This window comes from Canis lupus, chromosome 21, assembly GCF_048164855.1.
Source record: "Canis lupus baileyi chromosome 21, mCanLup2.hap1, whole genome shotgun sequence".
Classification (NCBI taxonomy): domain Eukaryota; kingdom Metazoa; phylum Chordata; class Mammalia; order Carnivora; family Canidae; genus Canis; species Canis lupus.
Genome location: NC_132858.1, coordinates 11,163,542 through 11,181,450, shown reverse-complemented (window position 1 = coordinate 11,181,450; position 17,909 = coordinate 11,163,542). Strand labels below are relative to the sequence as shown.

At 42.7% G+C, this 17,909-nt stretch overlaps 1 protein-coding gene across 2 annotated transcripts in view; it reads right to left on the bottom strand.

The window, feature by feature from the left end:
- Positions 1-17,909, bottom strand: part of EXT2 (exostosin glycosyltransferase 2) — a 155,369-nt gene that overhangs the window by 105,259 nt on the left and 32,201 nt on the right. For both annotated transcript variants that reach the window (XM_072790510.1, XM_072790511.1), the window contains exon 7: positions 17,093-17,186. In XM_072790510.1, coding sequence (XP_072646611.1) covers positions 17,093-17,186 — 94 coding nt within the window. The remainder of the gene's footprint in view (positions 1-17,092; positions 17,187-17,909) is intronic.

Genomic DNA, 17,909 nt, shown 5'->3' with positions numbered 1-17,909 from the left:
CTAAAGAGATTATTTACATGCTTTACAAAAGATAAACTGAGAAGCTCACTGTATCCTTAGTTTTTTGAACACCATGTGCTCTGGTTATTAGCCAAGGAGAATTCAATGCTCTGAAAAACATAAAAATAATATAGTTAAAGACCATGAACTTAACTTGGCCGAGGAGACATGGTTTCCATTATTAAAAACAAAAGTGAAAAAACAATTGTTCAACAAATATCTTCTTTATTACAATCCACCACTAAATTAACAGACCATCCACCTAATTCTGAGGCTAGAATGTGCGTGTGTGAGTTGAGGTAGGGATGGCATGGATCCTGATGACTTATTTCGGTGAGGCAACCAAGAGCAGGCAGGGACAGTTATGAGAATAAATTAACAATTTCTCTTTAGGGATAGGAATCTGTTATTTTCATACACCTGTTTCCTCTGCCACATGCCGTTCCTCCTGCCTGCAAATCAACCATCTTCAGTGACAGAATTTTTATTTATTAAAGATGAAAAATCACTTTAGCACAAATAAGAGGTTTTCTTCATTATTAAATCTTTTTAAAATTCTCCTAGCATTTTTAAAGTCCAGAAATGGAATGGGACGCCTGAGTGGCTCAAGCGGTTGAGCATCTGCCTTTGGCTCAGGGTGTGATCCCAGGGTCCAGGATTGAGTCCCACATCTGGTTCCCTGCAAGGAGTCTGCTTCTCCCTCTGCCTGTGTCTCTGCTTCTCTCTGTGTGTCTCTCATGAATAAATAAACAAAATCTAAATAAATAAAGAAATAAAGTCCAGAAGTGGGGCACCTGGGTGGCTCAATGATTGAGCGTCTGCCTTTGGTTCAGGTCATGATCCCGGGATCCTGGGATCGAGTCCCACATCAGACTCCCCGCAGGGAGCCTGCTTCTCCTTCTGCCTGTGTCTCTGCCTCTCTCTGTGTGTGTGTCTCTCATGAATAAATAAATAAAATCCTTAAAAAAAATAAAGTCCAAAAGTTCTCAACCTATACATAATCCTGCACTTTTAACCTTTCCATTCCATAGAAAAAACATGAATTGTGATTCTCAAAATTTCAATGAAAAAAAAAAAAACAACCTCACCTCTAAGAACCTCTCCACTGACACAACAAAACAAAATAAAAACCAAGCTTTTACAGGGCTTAATAAACTCTTTTAATTATATCCTTGTCACCCTGTTGTGATGAAAGAGTGTGACAGAAGTCCTACCTCACTGACTGGTGTCCAGGGCAGAGGCACTTCGCAAATTCTGAGTGGAGCCCACCAGACCACTTCTCTGTGTCCTGGTGTGCAGTGGAATGATGTGATGTGTAGGTGGCACTTAAAGCAGTTTATGCTTCACCCCCTTGCACCCCCTTTCTACAGTCTTACCTGGTCAGGAGCTGAGAAGTGGATTAGGAAAAAAAACATCTCAGAAGTGGAGTCCACAGTAAGGAGAGAAGCTCAATTCAATGGAGCCAATTAAATGACAGCCACTTTCTTTGGCTCTTGTACCTGATATAGACACTGAGGGACAGAATGATACCCCCTCAAAATTCATAGAGGGACAACATGTAAAGAAGCAGCAAGAGGACAACCACTTGCAGGTTGGGAAGAGGGCTCAGGGGAAAACCACCTTGTTGACACCTTTATCTTGGTCTTCCAGCCTCTAGAACTGTGAAAAAATAAATTTCTGTAGCATAAGCTACCCAGTCTGGAGGGTTTTGTTACAGCAGCCATAGCAAACTAATACAGACATGAATAGACATTACATACCTCCCCCTTAAGACTACTGGCTGCTCAAGAACAGAGCCATAGCTTGTGCAGCTCTCAATCATGTAGAGTATCTTACACAACATGGGCATTTTATAAATATTGTAGATTATTATAATAGAACAAAAGGTGCTCTAAACAAAGAAAATTAGAGCTTTATAAATAAACTTTATACTTTTCAATCACATGCCACAAAGTCTTTCTAATGTAAAATCTGTCACTTATACTGTGTAAACTCAGGCCATCTACTAGCCTCTAAGGTTTGCCCTCCTGCTTTATTAATATGAGGAAAATAACGCTACCTCATCAGATTTTCAGAAGGAAGTTCCCAATACAGTGCCAAACACAGGTGTTAAAATAAAAATGTTCCCCTTCCCTTTGCCAACTGGGAATGTAAGACCACAGAACAAGACAGTGGTAAAACCAGGCCTGGCTCTTCTAACACCTAAGTACCCGCTAAAAAAACCAATCTTTGCTCTGAGGCAGAAAAAGACCTTGCCAGAATGTCCTTTCTGCTAAAGATTATCAATAATATTTTATTTGAATTCTAGAAAAACAGAGGACCTCGAAGAGTCCATTTTCTCCTTTTCTAGGCTAAAGGCATCATGAGTAGAAGAGACCTGGATTTGCCTCTCAATATTAAAGCTTTTACTCCTGTTTCTTAGAGAGAAAGCCGAGCAAATGTGGAGGGTGATCCATACCCTTTCTATGTCTCCCTGTAAGATCTAGTTTCCCTAGAAGGCCAAATGGGATCAAGAGGACAGTGAAAAGTATAACTAAGCTATCTCACAAGTGGGGGTCATCAAATCTGGCAGCAAAGATTGAATATTTGAGCCCTGTGACACTTGTACCATGCCATCTTCACCATTAATTATGAACCCAGACACCAAAGATGGCTATGATTTGCATGTTTTAGCATGCAATTTAAAAGAATTATTTCAAAATAGATGCTACTTGGAGCAAGTCAGAAGACAAAGAGGTAAAAGAGTTTGAAAGTAGGGGAAGAAAAAAAAAAAAGAAAGTAGGGGAATACTTTGTGAACACTTGTAGGGAATGCTTGAATGTTATGAACGCCTATCCTATGGGAAACAAGAAGGGATCCAGGAAGAAAAAGGGGTACTCTGAGCCATGTTTCTTGACATATGACAGACAGCTCCTGAAATAGAAATCCACAGGTTTCAAGTCTCAGGGGTATCACCTTCAAATATATCAATGTTCTAAGGGTGGATCAGTTTTCCCAACTGCTGACGCCCCGCTGTGAGGAGAGATCCCAAGCAAAACACAAGCCTCTGACTGGGAGCCTTTGAGGTAGCAGGAGCCATGAGGAGTTCAAAGGCAAGGCCGGCCAGTGGCTTGTACTTCCAAGAGCCATAGGGGTTAAAGGTTACTAAAGCAGGAGCCACTGACCAATAAAACTATACTTGGTCAAACCTTCTCAGCAAAAAGACTAGAGATTCATTGCTGCTGCACCGTTCCCTGAGCTACCCACATCTCTGAATCCTACTATTCCTGAGGTCAGATCAGGAGCTGCTTTAGTGGTTAGCAGCTCACCAACTCTCTTTCCCAGCTGCTTCCACAGAATAGCTGAAAGGTGAATTGGAACACTTTAATCAAGATTTGTCACCAAAAATAAATAAATAAGAAGACAACATGGGCCAACTACTTGTACAGGAATCTGCCTGGGGTGAGATATCCTGTGCTAAAACCAGGAGAATGTGAGCCTAAGTTTGTTTGATTAGAGAAGGCAAATGTAAAACAAGCCTCACTCCAACCAGGCACATTGGAAAGGCTTGCCCCACTTTGATTAAGACACACACAAACACAGTATGCAAGGGAACCAAGAGGACAGATGGGAAGGCATACTTCAGGGCGATGTTCTCTCCTCTGCCCTGTTTCCCACATAGTGACAATCCAACTACAGAAAACTAAGGAGATCTTCTTTGGCAAGTCTTCTTTTTTGGCTGCAGATACTAACTGAGCAGACAGTCACATGTGAGCCCTTTCCACTGTCCCTACATGTTCACAGAAAAAGAAAAATTGAGGAGAGTATGGATCCAATGCCATTTATCGCTATTCCACATGACCAGGGCACGAGAACTCTATAAGCTGCTTGCTGCTGGAAAGCTCCATCATCTGATTAAGGATTATTAAAACAAGCTCTCCTATTGATCCTGAATGGAAACCCCATACATTCTCCAAATTGGGACTCTGAACAGAAGGAAAATTTGAACTAGCTACACTTGCTTTGTCAATGGGTCTCAATTTTTCCCCTGCCCCTTCTCACCTGAAGGATGATATACACCCATGAGTAAGAGTAGCTGAGGTTCATCACAGCAGGAACTTTCAAGAGAAATTCATGTCCCTGTTCCCTGCCCTCTCCCTACACCCCTGTGCCAGAACGCAGTTAAGAACTGACTGGGAGGGGATCCCTGGGTGGCTCAGTGGTTTAGTGCCTGCCTTCGGCCCAGGCCGTGGTCCTGGAGTCCCAGGATCGAGTCCTGCATCGGGCTCCCCACATGGAGCCTGCTTCTCCCTCTGCCTGCGTCTCTGCCCCCCCCACCCCCCTCTCTCTCTCTGTCTCTCATGAATAAATAAAATCTTTAAAAAAAAAAAAAAAAAAAAAAAAGAACTGAGTGGGAGTTCGAGAGGTATGTGAGGTTTGAAAATCCCAACATGGAATTCTGATCCCTCCCTTTGCCTCACAGTGAAAAATCACTACAGTAGCTGATGAAACAGTTAAAATCTTTCTACCCTATGATTTCCAATCTGCAGGTTAGGCCAAAAAGATTTCCAAAGATTATGCTTGCTGTTATGTCATATTCAAAGTCACCTACAACTCATTAGGCAGAGATTTGGGGAATATGGATTTGTGGTTGTTCGTGGCTCCAGGGAACCCACTCAGGTCCACTGCTCCCTACACACTACACCACAATCCACGAGCATGTTATTCAGACATGTCACCACTGTCTAGGTCTTCCCATTCTGGTCAAATGCCAAAACACCTCACAGATGAACTCAACCCTCTCAGTCTGCAGCTTAGAACAAGAAAAACACTCAAGGATCTTTAATACATATATAAGATCATCAAGACCTGCTCAAATTAACCTGAAAATGAAAAATACCTCAATATGCATATGTATTTCACTTATCTGAAATATTTTAATGAAAAGTATTGGAATCTGAGAGATAACAAGCTAACTGCTGTCCTATTTAAGATTTTTTTTTTTAATTCATTCATAGAGGCACAGAGGGAGAGAGAGGCAGAGACACAGGCAGAGGGAGAAGCAGGTTCCATTCAGGGAGCCCGACGTGGAACTCGATCCTGGGTCTCCAGGATCATGCCCTGGGCTGCAGGCAGCGCTAAACCGCTGCACCACCAGGGCTGCCCCCTATTTAAAGTCCTTATCAAAATGAGAAGTACACATTGAAATATAACAAATTAGCCTTAAATTACAAGGACGAAGATAACTCTATTGCCAGAAATGGTTCACATGGAGCTACATCTACACCAATCCTAACCTGATTTAGCATGAAACATCTTTAGGTGAAGAGAAATGAAATAAATATACGTGATTATAGTCTTAGAACAATCTTCCCAAGAAGAGTAGCATGGAATTATAAGATTAATTGTGCTACTATAAAGTCAAAAACTATGCCATGCCAAAAATAATTATGCAACCCCAAATCCTTCCAACCTGTGTGATGCTGAGGGAGATCGAATATATACATACATAAATATATAATAACTATATTAATATCTATAAATATAGGCAGAAATCCTATGGATCACTTGAACCCTTACTAAAGACCTGGATATAGTGCTTTCTTTACCAAACAATCAATACTTGATAATTGACAAGTTATTATTTTGTAAACAAACTTAAATATTTTTATAAACAAATATATAACAAATTTACAAGAGCTGCATTGGGTTTCCTGTAATAAACAATTATTTCTCAGAAATGCTTCACGAACAGTCCCACTCTGTGGGAAACCAGCCCCAAAGAGTCAGACAATTTTTATATAGGGTGCAAATTAATATTTAACACTTTTATTAGAGAGGCCATTTCCTGAAGCAATGTCCCATACTGGGGACTCATTACCGAGGATTAACCCATGTTAACTCCAGAGACAGCTCTCTAACCAATGCCCAAAGGAAAATGACCATCCCGTCAACCCTGATCCCTCAAAAAGGCTGTGCAATGATTATTCATAATCACGTATTTAGGGAGAACTTCCAATATACTCAAATTATTTTTATATAACTTATTCTTCATAACTTAAATATTTGCAGTAAGTTTGTTAAAATTACACCATACACAAAACACCCAGTTTGATAAACTTCTTAACTAATTTAGTCCCCAGAAAATGTATTAAAAAGTAGGTCTATCGCTTTGGAGTTTGGGGCATTTTATTTTGTTTTATTGCTCGTTTGGTTTTTATACCTAATTACTCTCCCCACAGGAGCTACATGAGCAATAAAACCAACCAGTATATTTTTATTGTTTGCTCAATGAAAATCATTAATCCTAGATCAACAGCCATATAATTTGACGAACTTACTACAAAAATTCCTCCCTTTTGCCTCAACCTCAAGTGGCTATTTTAAATTGAACACACTTGCAAAACTGCTCATGTCCAAAACTCTCTGAAAAAGGAAAAATAATGTGTTTGGTGCCAAAAGGGCACGCAGCACTTAAAAACACATATCCACTGGGTTTTGCTTATCGTTACTAAGGTCTTCCTGAAGGCTTGGGTTAGAAGAGCTGGCAGATAGAAAGCACATCCTGAGGGCATATTCCACCCACCCCAGTCGCTCTGGAAATCAAGGTTGGAAAACTGAAAGGAGAAGGAGGGCAGAGATGCACTTTTTGAAACGCCTGTTAAAACATTCTGGTCAGGAGATGCCAGAGATTTTGCAGCTCCCACCAAGCTGCTGGCCTTGATCCAGGTAATGGTTTTTCCTTCCTCTCAGCTGTCTGCTGCGGGAGTTTTCCAGCAAAAAAAAAAAAAAAAAAAAAGAAAGAAAGGAAAAGTGGTAGGGAAGAGGGAGGAGTAGCTTCCAGTTCCATTCCTCTGTAACTGAGAGGGTAAAAAGGGCCAGGCATGGCAGGCTGACATTTACGGAGGGCCTGGTGTTTCCACGCAGCACTCGGGGAGGATTACTGGGGGTTAGCAATCTGGTCTAAGAGGGGCAGCAAAGCAGAATGATGAAAGTCCCTTTAAATTTGATAAGTGATGCTGTGGGCAAAGATGTGTGAGCAGAGGCCCAGCCACTCAGGCGGCCTCTAGAAAACAGGTACACGGTAAACCTGGCTCCCCTAGCCCTTCGGGGCTGCCCAACTCACTTGCCGAACGAAGCTTGAAAACACAAACTGCCAGTGCAATGGCACTTTCTAGTCAAGGGATAAAAATAAAGGCCCTTGGAAAATCCTCTCTTGCCTAACCCTCACCGCCCTGCCTCCACCAAGAGAAGTGACTCTTCTGGCCAACGGCAGGGTTCTGGACCTGCAAAGGTTAATGATCTTTTACCTCCAAACCGCGGACGCCACGCTACCCCATCCCTCCTGCCTGGCATTTTTCTTCAATTTTAATATCAGAAGTTTCACACGCCTGCCGGAGCTCCTGGACTCAGCAGAAAGACCCATATAGCTGTCATCGAACTGATAAGAACTTGAAAATGACTCCGCGGGGCCTCTTTATAAAGAAGAGCCAAAGAAGCCCATAAAGAAACAGGGCAGGGGCCACGGAAACCAGCCGCTCACACTGCTTTAACGTGGCATTAAAATGAGCTACAGATTTATGGCAGTGTTTTAGCCCCTGGCCCAAATCATCTGGGGGATGAAGCTCTCGTCCCCACTCTCCAGCGGGATTTTAAATCTGGGATGGAGCTGGCCAGAGAGGAATGGGGGAAGGGAGGCAGTAGGAGGAAGAGAGGAAAAAGGAAGAGGCAGAGAGTACCAGGAAAATTATATAACAGAACTCAGTTCTTTTCAGGGAGATGAGAACAACAGCTATTTCTGCGAGCTATCTGGCCAGTCCTCTTAAACTCTCATACAAATTCCCTTTATTTTTAGTTCTTACCCAGTGAACTCACATTCTTCAACCCTTCACCACCCAAATGTCAATTCTGATTGTAACTTTTCTCTTTAGGTTCATTTCTTTTTTGAATTTTCCAGTTTAAACAATGAATAAAATCATCATTTGGCAGAGAATACATTTGAAGAGAGGAAAAAAGATTCAGTATAAGTTTTTCTCACTGGAAAGAAGAAAAAGTAATAGTACTTTATCCAAATGTGCCAGTGAGTTGGTTTTTTTTTTTAAAGGCCAACTAGAGAACCACTGATTTTAATCAACCATTCTGATCCTAACAGAAAAACAGAGAGGTGAACCGCCTTCCATGCCAAGATATAGAAAGTACACCAGACCCACAGGAATAAATTCTGTTTCAAGTTTCCAAGCCCAGAAGCAAATGCATAATACATCCATGTTGGTAACTCACTGTGGTTCCTTAAGACCAAACTCCAAACCAGAAGGCTCCTTCTAATACTCAAACTCAAACCCAGGCAGAGCAATTCCAAATAACTGCCAGCATGGAGCAGGCCAGAACCCAGATGCTTTAATTATTTCATGTCATCAATAATACTGCTCCATGGTGTTATTAGTCCTAGGTCTGAGATAAGAAAATGGAAGCTTCAAAAAGTTAAGTAACTAGCCTATAGTCACAAGTTAGCTTTTGCAGCACAGTTTAGGATTTGAATTCAGGTCTATTCAACTCAAAAATCCACATGCTTGCCACTACCAACATGTTTCAAACTTTCTGGACTGGGACCCACACTAAGAAACAAATACATTTTATACTGCAGCTCACAAGTCATCTACATGTATGGCTAAAATAGAGGGAAGTATTTGACTTTATTGGGTAATATGCTGATATTCTCCTTTCTATTATATTTTATTAAAAAAAAAAAAAAAAAGAGGGGCAGCCCCAGTGGCGCAGCGGTTTAGCGCCGCCTGCAGCCTGGAGTGTGATCCTGGAGTCCCGGGATCGAGTCCCACGTCAGGCTCTCTGCATGGAGCCTGCTTCTCCCTCTGCCTGTGTCTCTGCCTCTCTCTCTGTGTGTGTCTCTCATGAATAAATAAATTTTAAAAATCTTTAAAAAAAAAAACCTCAATTTAAAATGTAATATGTTAAAAAAAAGAGAGAGAGAGAGAATGCTAGTCATCGCCCACTAAATTGACTTCATGATCTAACTAATGAATCATGACCCTCGGTCTAGAAAATACTGTAGTACTCAATGTCCAGGCTCCCCCACCCCCACCCGAAATCATCAGACAGGAGTCAGGAGACCTGGGCTCCAGTCAGGCTCAACCCTGGCCCTAACAATTCATTCTCCAGATCACCTGAACTCTAGAGCTTATGTATCATTTATAAAATATGAGGAAAGGGTTGAACAGTTTTGAAGGTCCCTTCCAGCTCTTTGATTTGGTTCTCAATCTCCTTAATGAATACTTCTTTTCCCTTCCATCACCCATCATTATTCTCCACTTGTCACTGACCTTCCCTGCCTTCTACTTCTCACAAAGTTTTTTGCCTTTGGGGTTCAAAGTCCCTGCTCGATCCACTCCATCTTACCTGCTGACTCTTTCTCATAGAAGCCACCTCTGGGTGGAGGTCAATACCCTCCCAGAGCACCCTGTCTTCCTGAGACTACCCAGTTGTGAAGATTCCCTTCACCTCCGATCTATTCCTGACTCTCCATGGCACAACTGAATGACAGAACTTCTGACCTTTTTAGTAGGTATATTACTCAAAGTACTCTTCCCCGGCAATCTCAGGGCCTTTCTTAAAGACAGGATCTTTTAAATAAAATCTCCCTCAACAAGCCTGTATAATACTAGGAATAGAGCAGGTGCTTAATACAGATGTATCTGATGTGTTTGCATTATGAAATTAAAGACTCTAAAAAAAATAAAAATAAAAAAAATAATAAAGACTAATTCTCCTAAATTTGGAGAATATTTAGGTGGGCTGCTCTAAGAAAAGTCACTGAACTAAAGCTGGCACCGTAGTAAGATAAGTGAGCATTGACAGACCAGGTTCCACACATGACTCATTTATGTTTGCCCGTGGACAAGGTGTGCCAGGATTGCCAAGGAAAGCAGCTTTATGGTCTCTCCATCTGGACTGTGAGGATTTAAATCTCAGAAGCTATACAAAATAACTGCAAATCAGCGCAAACCTTAAAGACAGGAAAATTTATTTACAGGCCCTAGTGTACTATAAATTTGAGACAGTTCTATTAAAATGCTTTTCTTGGCTTCCCATCAGATACTTGGCAAAAGCCTTTTTCCAATAAGGTTCTTAATACTAAAGTTGGGGGGAAAAAAGTGAAACACATAAAAATGCTCTTCCTTAGGAGTTCCAATTAAATGAGTCCTTATTTTATTCTGCTTTAAACAACATACATTAACCAATCTCTTTTATAATATGGATTTATATGTTCAGGAAAACTCAAACACAGAGAATCCAGTGCCACTGAAAAGAAATTTTAAAATTCAGAATATCCCATAGTGACCCCACTTCAATCCCAAAGGCTCTCCCACAGGCCAAAGAGCCCAGCTTTGTGTCAGAACCACGGTTGTCTGTTTTGCAGGAAGAATTCCAGGGATCAGGTCAGTGTGTTTTGTTTAAGGGCAAGCAATCCAGTACAAAAGCAAAGATCGGGAAACAGAGCTCAGAATGACTTGTCGGGGCCGGAGAGTGGGGGAGAAAAGGAGGCAGGGAATATTTGGCATTTTTTAAAAGCTGTGAGAGTTCAGTTTATGTATATAAAAATTTTTTCAATTTCACAGGTGGGGGGATAAAAGTGACAAGCATTACAGTATTGATTCTGGAAATCAGAAGTGAAATATTTTCCATATTCTTCATAATATATTTCCAGGGATGCATCCAGCCCTAAATGCCTCAAGCGACCACTTTTTTGAGAAGACTATCCAATAAGCAGTCATCTTGAATTATTGGCAAGTTCATCTGATTTTTTTTTTTTTTTTTTTTTTTTTGCCTCAATCCAGGCCACACAGTTCTGTGATTTGAATAAAGCTGTGGGCAGCAAAAGAGAGTGTGCTCCCTGTCGGTCCCTCACATGCTGTGCGGTCTTGGGAGGATTACTTTACATGCCTTTATCCTCAGTGTCCTCACATTAAAACATTCAGATTATCTGTCTGCCTGCCTATCTCACTACTGTGTTTAAACAGTTAGCTCTGTAACCCCATGTGCTGGGGGTGAGCAGGGGTGGGGAGGTAGTGGACAGGGACAGCTATACAACTGGAGACAGACAAGACAGTCAAGCCACCCACATGGGGAACCTTCAGAGAACAGGCTGCCAAGGTTTCTAGACATCTGAGGGTTTATACCTTTCACTGAATCACAAAACACTTTTTAAAAATAAAAACCTTTTTTTACTAAGTTTTTCATTTTAATTCCAATAGGATGAACATGTAGTGTTATATTAGTTTCAGGTATAAGATACAGTGATTCAATAATCCTATACATTACTCGGTGTTCATCATGGTAAGTGTACTTAATCCCCATCACCTATTTCCCCCACCCCTCCCCACTCACCTCCCCTCTGGTGACCTTCAGTTTGTTCTCTGTATTTACTTGTCTGTAAAAGCAAACATTTTAGATAGACTCTATAAAAACTTTATATAAGTATATTATAGTTTATTTATATAAGTATATTACATTAAGAACCACGATTTTAAATATATATATGTTACACAAAATTTAAGCCTTCACTTAAAGATTCAAGGGCATCACCAAGAAAAGCAACCTCTGTATTTCCTCAGTTTTAAGACACCCTGTCAATAACAGCTTTAGGGGAAAAAAAACAGAAACCATATTCAATGTTCAAACTGATGGCAAGTCTCCTTTGGATGTCAGAAATCCAAAATACGAAAAACAAACAAACATGTACTTCTTTGAAGCAAGGAATTCTGCTGTCTTACAATGACGCACCCAGGATATAGTAAAGCCTGCAAAGCTGCCAGCCATATATCCAATGTACTGAGAGTTCTATTTTTGAAACAGCTTTTCCATCTTTGCTATTCACACCAGACTGGCTGATGACCCCTCTCAGAGACCCTTCATATTTGTGATTTCTAAGCTACCACGACTATGGAAACCAGCTAAGTCGCTGTGTTGAAATCCAAGTCTTGTTTTAGGGGCCGTCCTGCAGACAAAGTGCGTGACCTCTGCTGTGCACACACACATGCACTGCTATGAGCTCTGTTTCACTCTCTCCTTTATCATAGCGAGGCCTAACTACAGTCCTGGTCGGTGAGGGTGCCACATGGCTGGGTTTTATTTTCTTAAGTAGAACTGTTTTGTCTTTTTCCTAATCAGTCAATTACATCTTCAAGTACTCCTCAGCAGCACAGATATTCGGTATACTTACTAGGAAAATATGAAGGCCAACTGGGATGGGTCAGTATAACAGACGGAAAAGAAACCGATTTTTTAACTCACCCAGGCTTAAAGGCCAGGGAGAAAAGAAGATGCTGACTGTTTCTGCCACCTCAAAGGCTCCCAGTCAATCGAGTACAGAGGAGAGTTCAAAGGCAAGGCAGGCTCCTGACTTCCACCTCCTAGTGTGGCTGAGGTTAGAGGTCACTGCTGGTGGAGCCACTGACCAATAAAAGAATGTTTGGAAACTCCACTCAACAGATAAACTGCGGATCCATTTACGCCTTCCTCCCTCTCCACACAAACATTTCCAACTATACAGCCCCGTGTACACCCGGCCTTCCAAGGGCCTAGGTTGCTTTCATTTCAATTGTCATTCAAGGGTGACTAGGGATATGAAAGCTCCTTCTGATTACAGAAAAATACTCAGTCGCATACTTCTGCCTGTCTTCCAGCATAAGAGAGGTGGTGGATAGGCCTCTCCACCTTTAAGAGCTACCTCAAATGCCACCTCCCCAATAAATCTGTCCCTGACTTTATTTTTTATTTTTTTTTTTTTGTCCCTGACTTTAGCCCGTAACTGTTCCCTTCCATATCAGACCCCTAATGTACTTTAGAAAATGTCCGCCATCTTCTCAACTTTCTTTGTGCTTATTCCCATACACCACCAGGTCTTAGCGGCTGAGGATCATAAATTTAGGATTATCTCCCCTTGAAAAAAACAACACTCAATTAGGACTTCACTAAATTAACTAAATTAACTAGTTAATTTAGCTCATAGGATGATAAGAGGCCAACTGATAAGTTGGCTTTATACTGTTATATAACTCTCACCCTCTACTAATAGAAGAAACTAGTTTTTAATTTACCTACAAAGAAAATCAACAAGTTCCCCCCGACCCAGCTTGTCCAATACCATGTTTGCCAACACTCTTGTCAGCAATCAGGAGTAGATAACTTACTTTCTGTAGGCTCTAGCCTTGTCCTTAACTTTGTGGCTGCTTCAACATCATATCTAAGGTCGGGAGGCAAATTTACTTACTTTTCCTTGTGAGGCAAAGTGTCTCTCTCCCTTGGTGCATCCTTATGCCCAAGTCATGATGAAGACTTTCACTGCAACCCCTGCCAGCCACACTGTGGCCTCACTCGTCCCGAGCTCTAAGCTGCAAAATGTCACTATAATACTTCCATCACCAAGATTGCACCCCCAGACCGCTGGAGCCAATCAGAAACATAGCTCTGTTCCCTCTTTGGACAGCCAAAATCCCATGCCCGGTGCTATTTCTTCCTCATCTGAAAGAACCAGTCTCTAGAGACCGACTACTGAGGACAAAGCCAGGGAGAAGTACCTTAGGATATCTTGGAAACATTTATGCTGTCCCAAGGAAAAGGAGTCACTTAAAAGTAGATGGAGACCCCTGCTGGCTGCAACTGTCCCTGCAACTTCTCAAGTTGGTTTTCAGCTGCTGAGCAAGAAATTCAGACTATTGCTCAGGCTCGGCTCATTCTGACCTATCAACCAGGGGCTCTAAGCCATCAACTACTGATATGACAGGATTTCCCTAAACTTTTACGTCTGTCTTACAAACAGATCCAAATCTGACCTCCCTAAAAAGATTCACTAAGGTGTAAAAACTTTTCAGAACCAAGTGTGTGCCAAAGCCACTCCTGCCAAGATCAGGTTAAATTGATGGATGGTAAACAGAGGGCAAAATGACAAGCAGATTCTGCAAAGGGTCCTAGAGAACAAAAGAACTCTCGCTAGTGTTAGATAAGACCTTCACTATCAATGGAATGGTGGTTCCCGATCAAAGCAGTGTTGCCCCACATGGGACATTTAGCAATATCTAGAGACATTTTTGATTATCACACCTTGGGGAAAGGGTGTGCTATTGGCATCTAGTAGCTAAACCTGATCATCTTTATACCTCTTTGGGAATTACTTCAACCAGCTAATCTCACTTTTGGTTGAGATCAGTCCAGTCTAGAAATCAGAGATTGAGAGAAGAAAAGAGGTCATTTTGGGAACACAATATTCAGGGAAAGGGGAGCAGGACTCCATGGGGCACTGCAGTGGAGAGCATTAAAAAGTCTGAAAGCAGCGAAGAGAGGCATGAGAAAGCAGAAGGAAAACTTGGAAAAGGAGGCAGAAAGTGCCGAGACTGCCTTTCTGAACAAGTTGACACAATGTGGATGCTCACCACTCAGAGAGGTAAATGGGCCTCAGGTCTAGAGGTGTGTAGCAAAGACATGGCCACTGGTCATTAATGCTGTCAAGGTCAGTGATATTCTTGCTAAGGACAAGAGGTTCACAGACTTTTTAAAACAACTAAACAGAACATGAGAGAGGATCTAGCCAATCCCATCATTTCATAAAGGAGAAAATGAAAACCTAGTGAGCTTTGGTGACTTATCAGTGTCATATAATTCATAGGGACAGAGCCATGGCTCATATCCAAGTCTTTTGACTCCAAATGTATCTCTTTGAACCCAAATAACCTCAAAGTACCCCATTTTAAATGACCTCTACTCATTCCATCTCAACGGATTTATGATTTCTGAGCCTGGACTCAGAAACAACCAGCTGTGCTAGTCTCAGACCTGTGGTTCCCCAGCCTGCTCTGTGGAATAATGGTATTCTATAAGCTAGCAGTGGGAGCTCTGCCCTGAAAACCAAAGGATTCTCTCTCCCAACATGATGATGGTGGGTTTTTACTTGGCCTTGTCAGACTGGAATCTTAAGATGGTGTCTGATTTGGCAGATGACTCTCTATTTAGTTAATAAATCAAGATACTATATAAAAGAAACAAAAAAAAAAAAAAAAAAAAGAAACACCCAGAGCTTGGACACCAGAACTCTTCTTCTGTGAAAAGGAACACATTCTTCTTTGAAACTTATAAGAACCACAGGTTTAGATGAAAAATCTAGAGCTCTCCAGATGGACTTTCTAATTGACTGAAACTCAGATAAGGCTAGTACTCGAGTAATAACTGAGAAGCTCAGACACTTAAAATGAACATGAATAGCTCTGAAAAAACAACGGGGAGGCTAAAACTCAACTGAGATTAGTTTTGTTTTTTAAGATTTTATTTTATTTGAACAAGAGAGAATGCACACAGAGGGAGAGGGAGAAGCAGACTCCCCACTAGGCAGGGAGCCCAATACCCGGATAGAGGCCAGGACCCCAGGATCATGACCTGAGCCGAAGGCAGATGCTTAACTGAGCCACCCAGGTGCCCCTGTGACCTGTTTTCCAATCAGGAAGTCAATGTGTTTTAAAGATGAGGTCACTGAGATCCAGAGGAGGCAAATCCTTGGCAGAGGATTTTCACTGACGGCAGAGTCGGTGCCCGGCCGAGATGGTGCTGAGTGCAGGCAGTCTGGGGTACTGCGTGACATGGCCATCTCCATGGTTTAAAGCAATAAAAGAGGGTGGACTCAACACATCTGCTAATTTTCACTGCCTCCTAAAACCCTAACATGACAAATTTTGAAAAAAGAATACACAGTCACTCTAAGATCAAGAAAAAGATGGGAGAAGAGCCTTAGCAACAAAACGCAGAAGCTGAAGAGCAGAATGAGCCATGGCACCTGACTCTCTGGGCCCAAGAGAGCTGCTGAGGAAAATCAGACCTTGGGAAAACCCAAGGTCGTCCACTGCAGCACCCCAGGTGGGGGCAGAGATGAGGCGGGAAGGAAGAGGACAAACTGAACACATAATCACAAAGCGGTCAGAAGGCCCAATTCCCACCCATCCCACACTTAGGTGACCACCCTGCCCTTACCCAGACAGAGGCCTGAGACCCATTCCCTGGACAAGGTCACAGGCAGGCTCTCCACCTGGGGTGGAGGTGCCAGACAGAGAACAGAGGAGACACGGGACAGTCACAGACTCAAAGCTGAGAACCCTCCAACCCTCTCTGCCGTTCATCTCCTACAAAGATTATTTTTACAAAAATAAAAACCTTAAGAATCTACTTAAAAAGAAAAGAAACAGGGATCCCTGGGTGGCGCAGCGGTTTGGCGCTCTGCCTTTGGCCCAGGGCGCGGTCCTGGATATCCGGGATCGAATCCCACGTCAGGCTCCTGGTGCATGGAGCCTGCTTCTCCCTCTGCCTGTGTCTCTGCCTCTCTCTCTCTCACTGTGTGCCTATCATAAATAAATAAAAAGTTAAAAAAATTTAAAAAGAAAAAAAAGAAAAGAAACAATTAGCACATAAACCAATTTGGGGTGGTCTTTTTAATTTTTTTTTTTTAACTTGACATTTCAGCCCAACTAAATTTCGTTCTGGACAGAGAAAGGAAAGAGAAGCAGGACTATCCAGGACCCCCAGTGGCATGCTTCAGACAGAAGAGAGCAGCCCAGGGGAAGGGGTACCAGAAGGAAAGAAAACCAGAAAGTGAGGCAGGGGTGCAGTAGCTGTTGCAGGGCACAGGGGTGCTCAACGAGGGAGGCTGCTGGAACTGGGGACCTAGGCCAGCTGATAGATATGACAACATTCTCCTGCATAACAGCCACTCATGAAATGTCCCCTCTTCCAGGGCTGCCTTACTCACTACAACTATCACCTGCTGAGAGAACCACCAGCCAAAAAGGTTCAGATTTGTGTCTTGAACACACTGCTACCCTATGACCTTAAAACAGAAAAATGTGGGCTTACCTCAGCAGAGCTTTTAAATCTCTCACAGTTACTATTTAAAACCTCATTTGATGTGACCTCACCTGGGTCTGCTTTCCCTCTCCTCAGTCTGGTGAGTCGATAGAGTGCCTCACGCATTCAGCTCTGTGGATGTGTATCCCCACCACACAGGCCACCCTTCCGACCACCCATGTCACCTCCCCAGCAGGCCTGCCCAGCCTCTTACCTGCCGCTGCATTTCTTCAATCTGCCTTTGCGGGATGCTCTGCAAAATACTGTACACATCTGACATCTTTTCTTCCGGCACGACCACAGATGCTCTAGAGACAAAAGCAAAATAGTTTCTATACCCAAGGCCCTTTACACACAGCACCTCTATGGACCTGTCTCGTTGCATTCTTCTGAGCACAAACACCCACACTCCCCTTCGGTCCGCATTCCTTCCAGTGAGTGGCTCCCTCGTCCTCCTCCTCTCTCAGGGCTGACCTTCTCAAAGGAGTCCTCTCACCTGCTCTGTCTCCTCACCTCCCTCCACACCACCCGTGTGTCCCAGCCATGCTGGTGCCCTTTCAGCCACTTCAACAAACCATGCTTTTCCCACCAGAGGGTCTGTGGGTATGAACTTCCTCCTGCCTGGTGCACTCCTCTGTATCTTCACTACCTGCTCTGAACAGCAAGGACTTTTCTCCTTTAGCTATCTCCTCAAATCACTCATTCAGCACGTTTATGGAGCCGCTATCATGTGCCAGGGACTCGGATTAGAACAGTGACCAAACCAGACAAAGGCGTCTGGGGCTGAGTGCCATGAGAACACCTGCAGGAGAGCATTCTAGGCAGAAGGGCTAACAAGCAGAAGGCCCCAAGGAAGAAGAAGCATGCTGGGAATGATATGGCAACAGCAAGGAGGCTGGGGTGGCTGGAGAATAGTAAAGATGGAGAATACCAGGAGGTAAACAGGGGAGGGAGGGGCACAGCAGACCACACCGGGCCTTGCAGGCTACAGTAAGGACTAGACTTTAACTGAACAGAAAGCCATTAGAAGG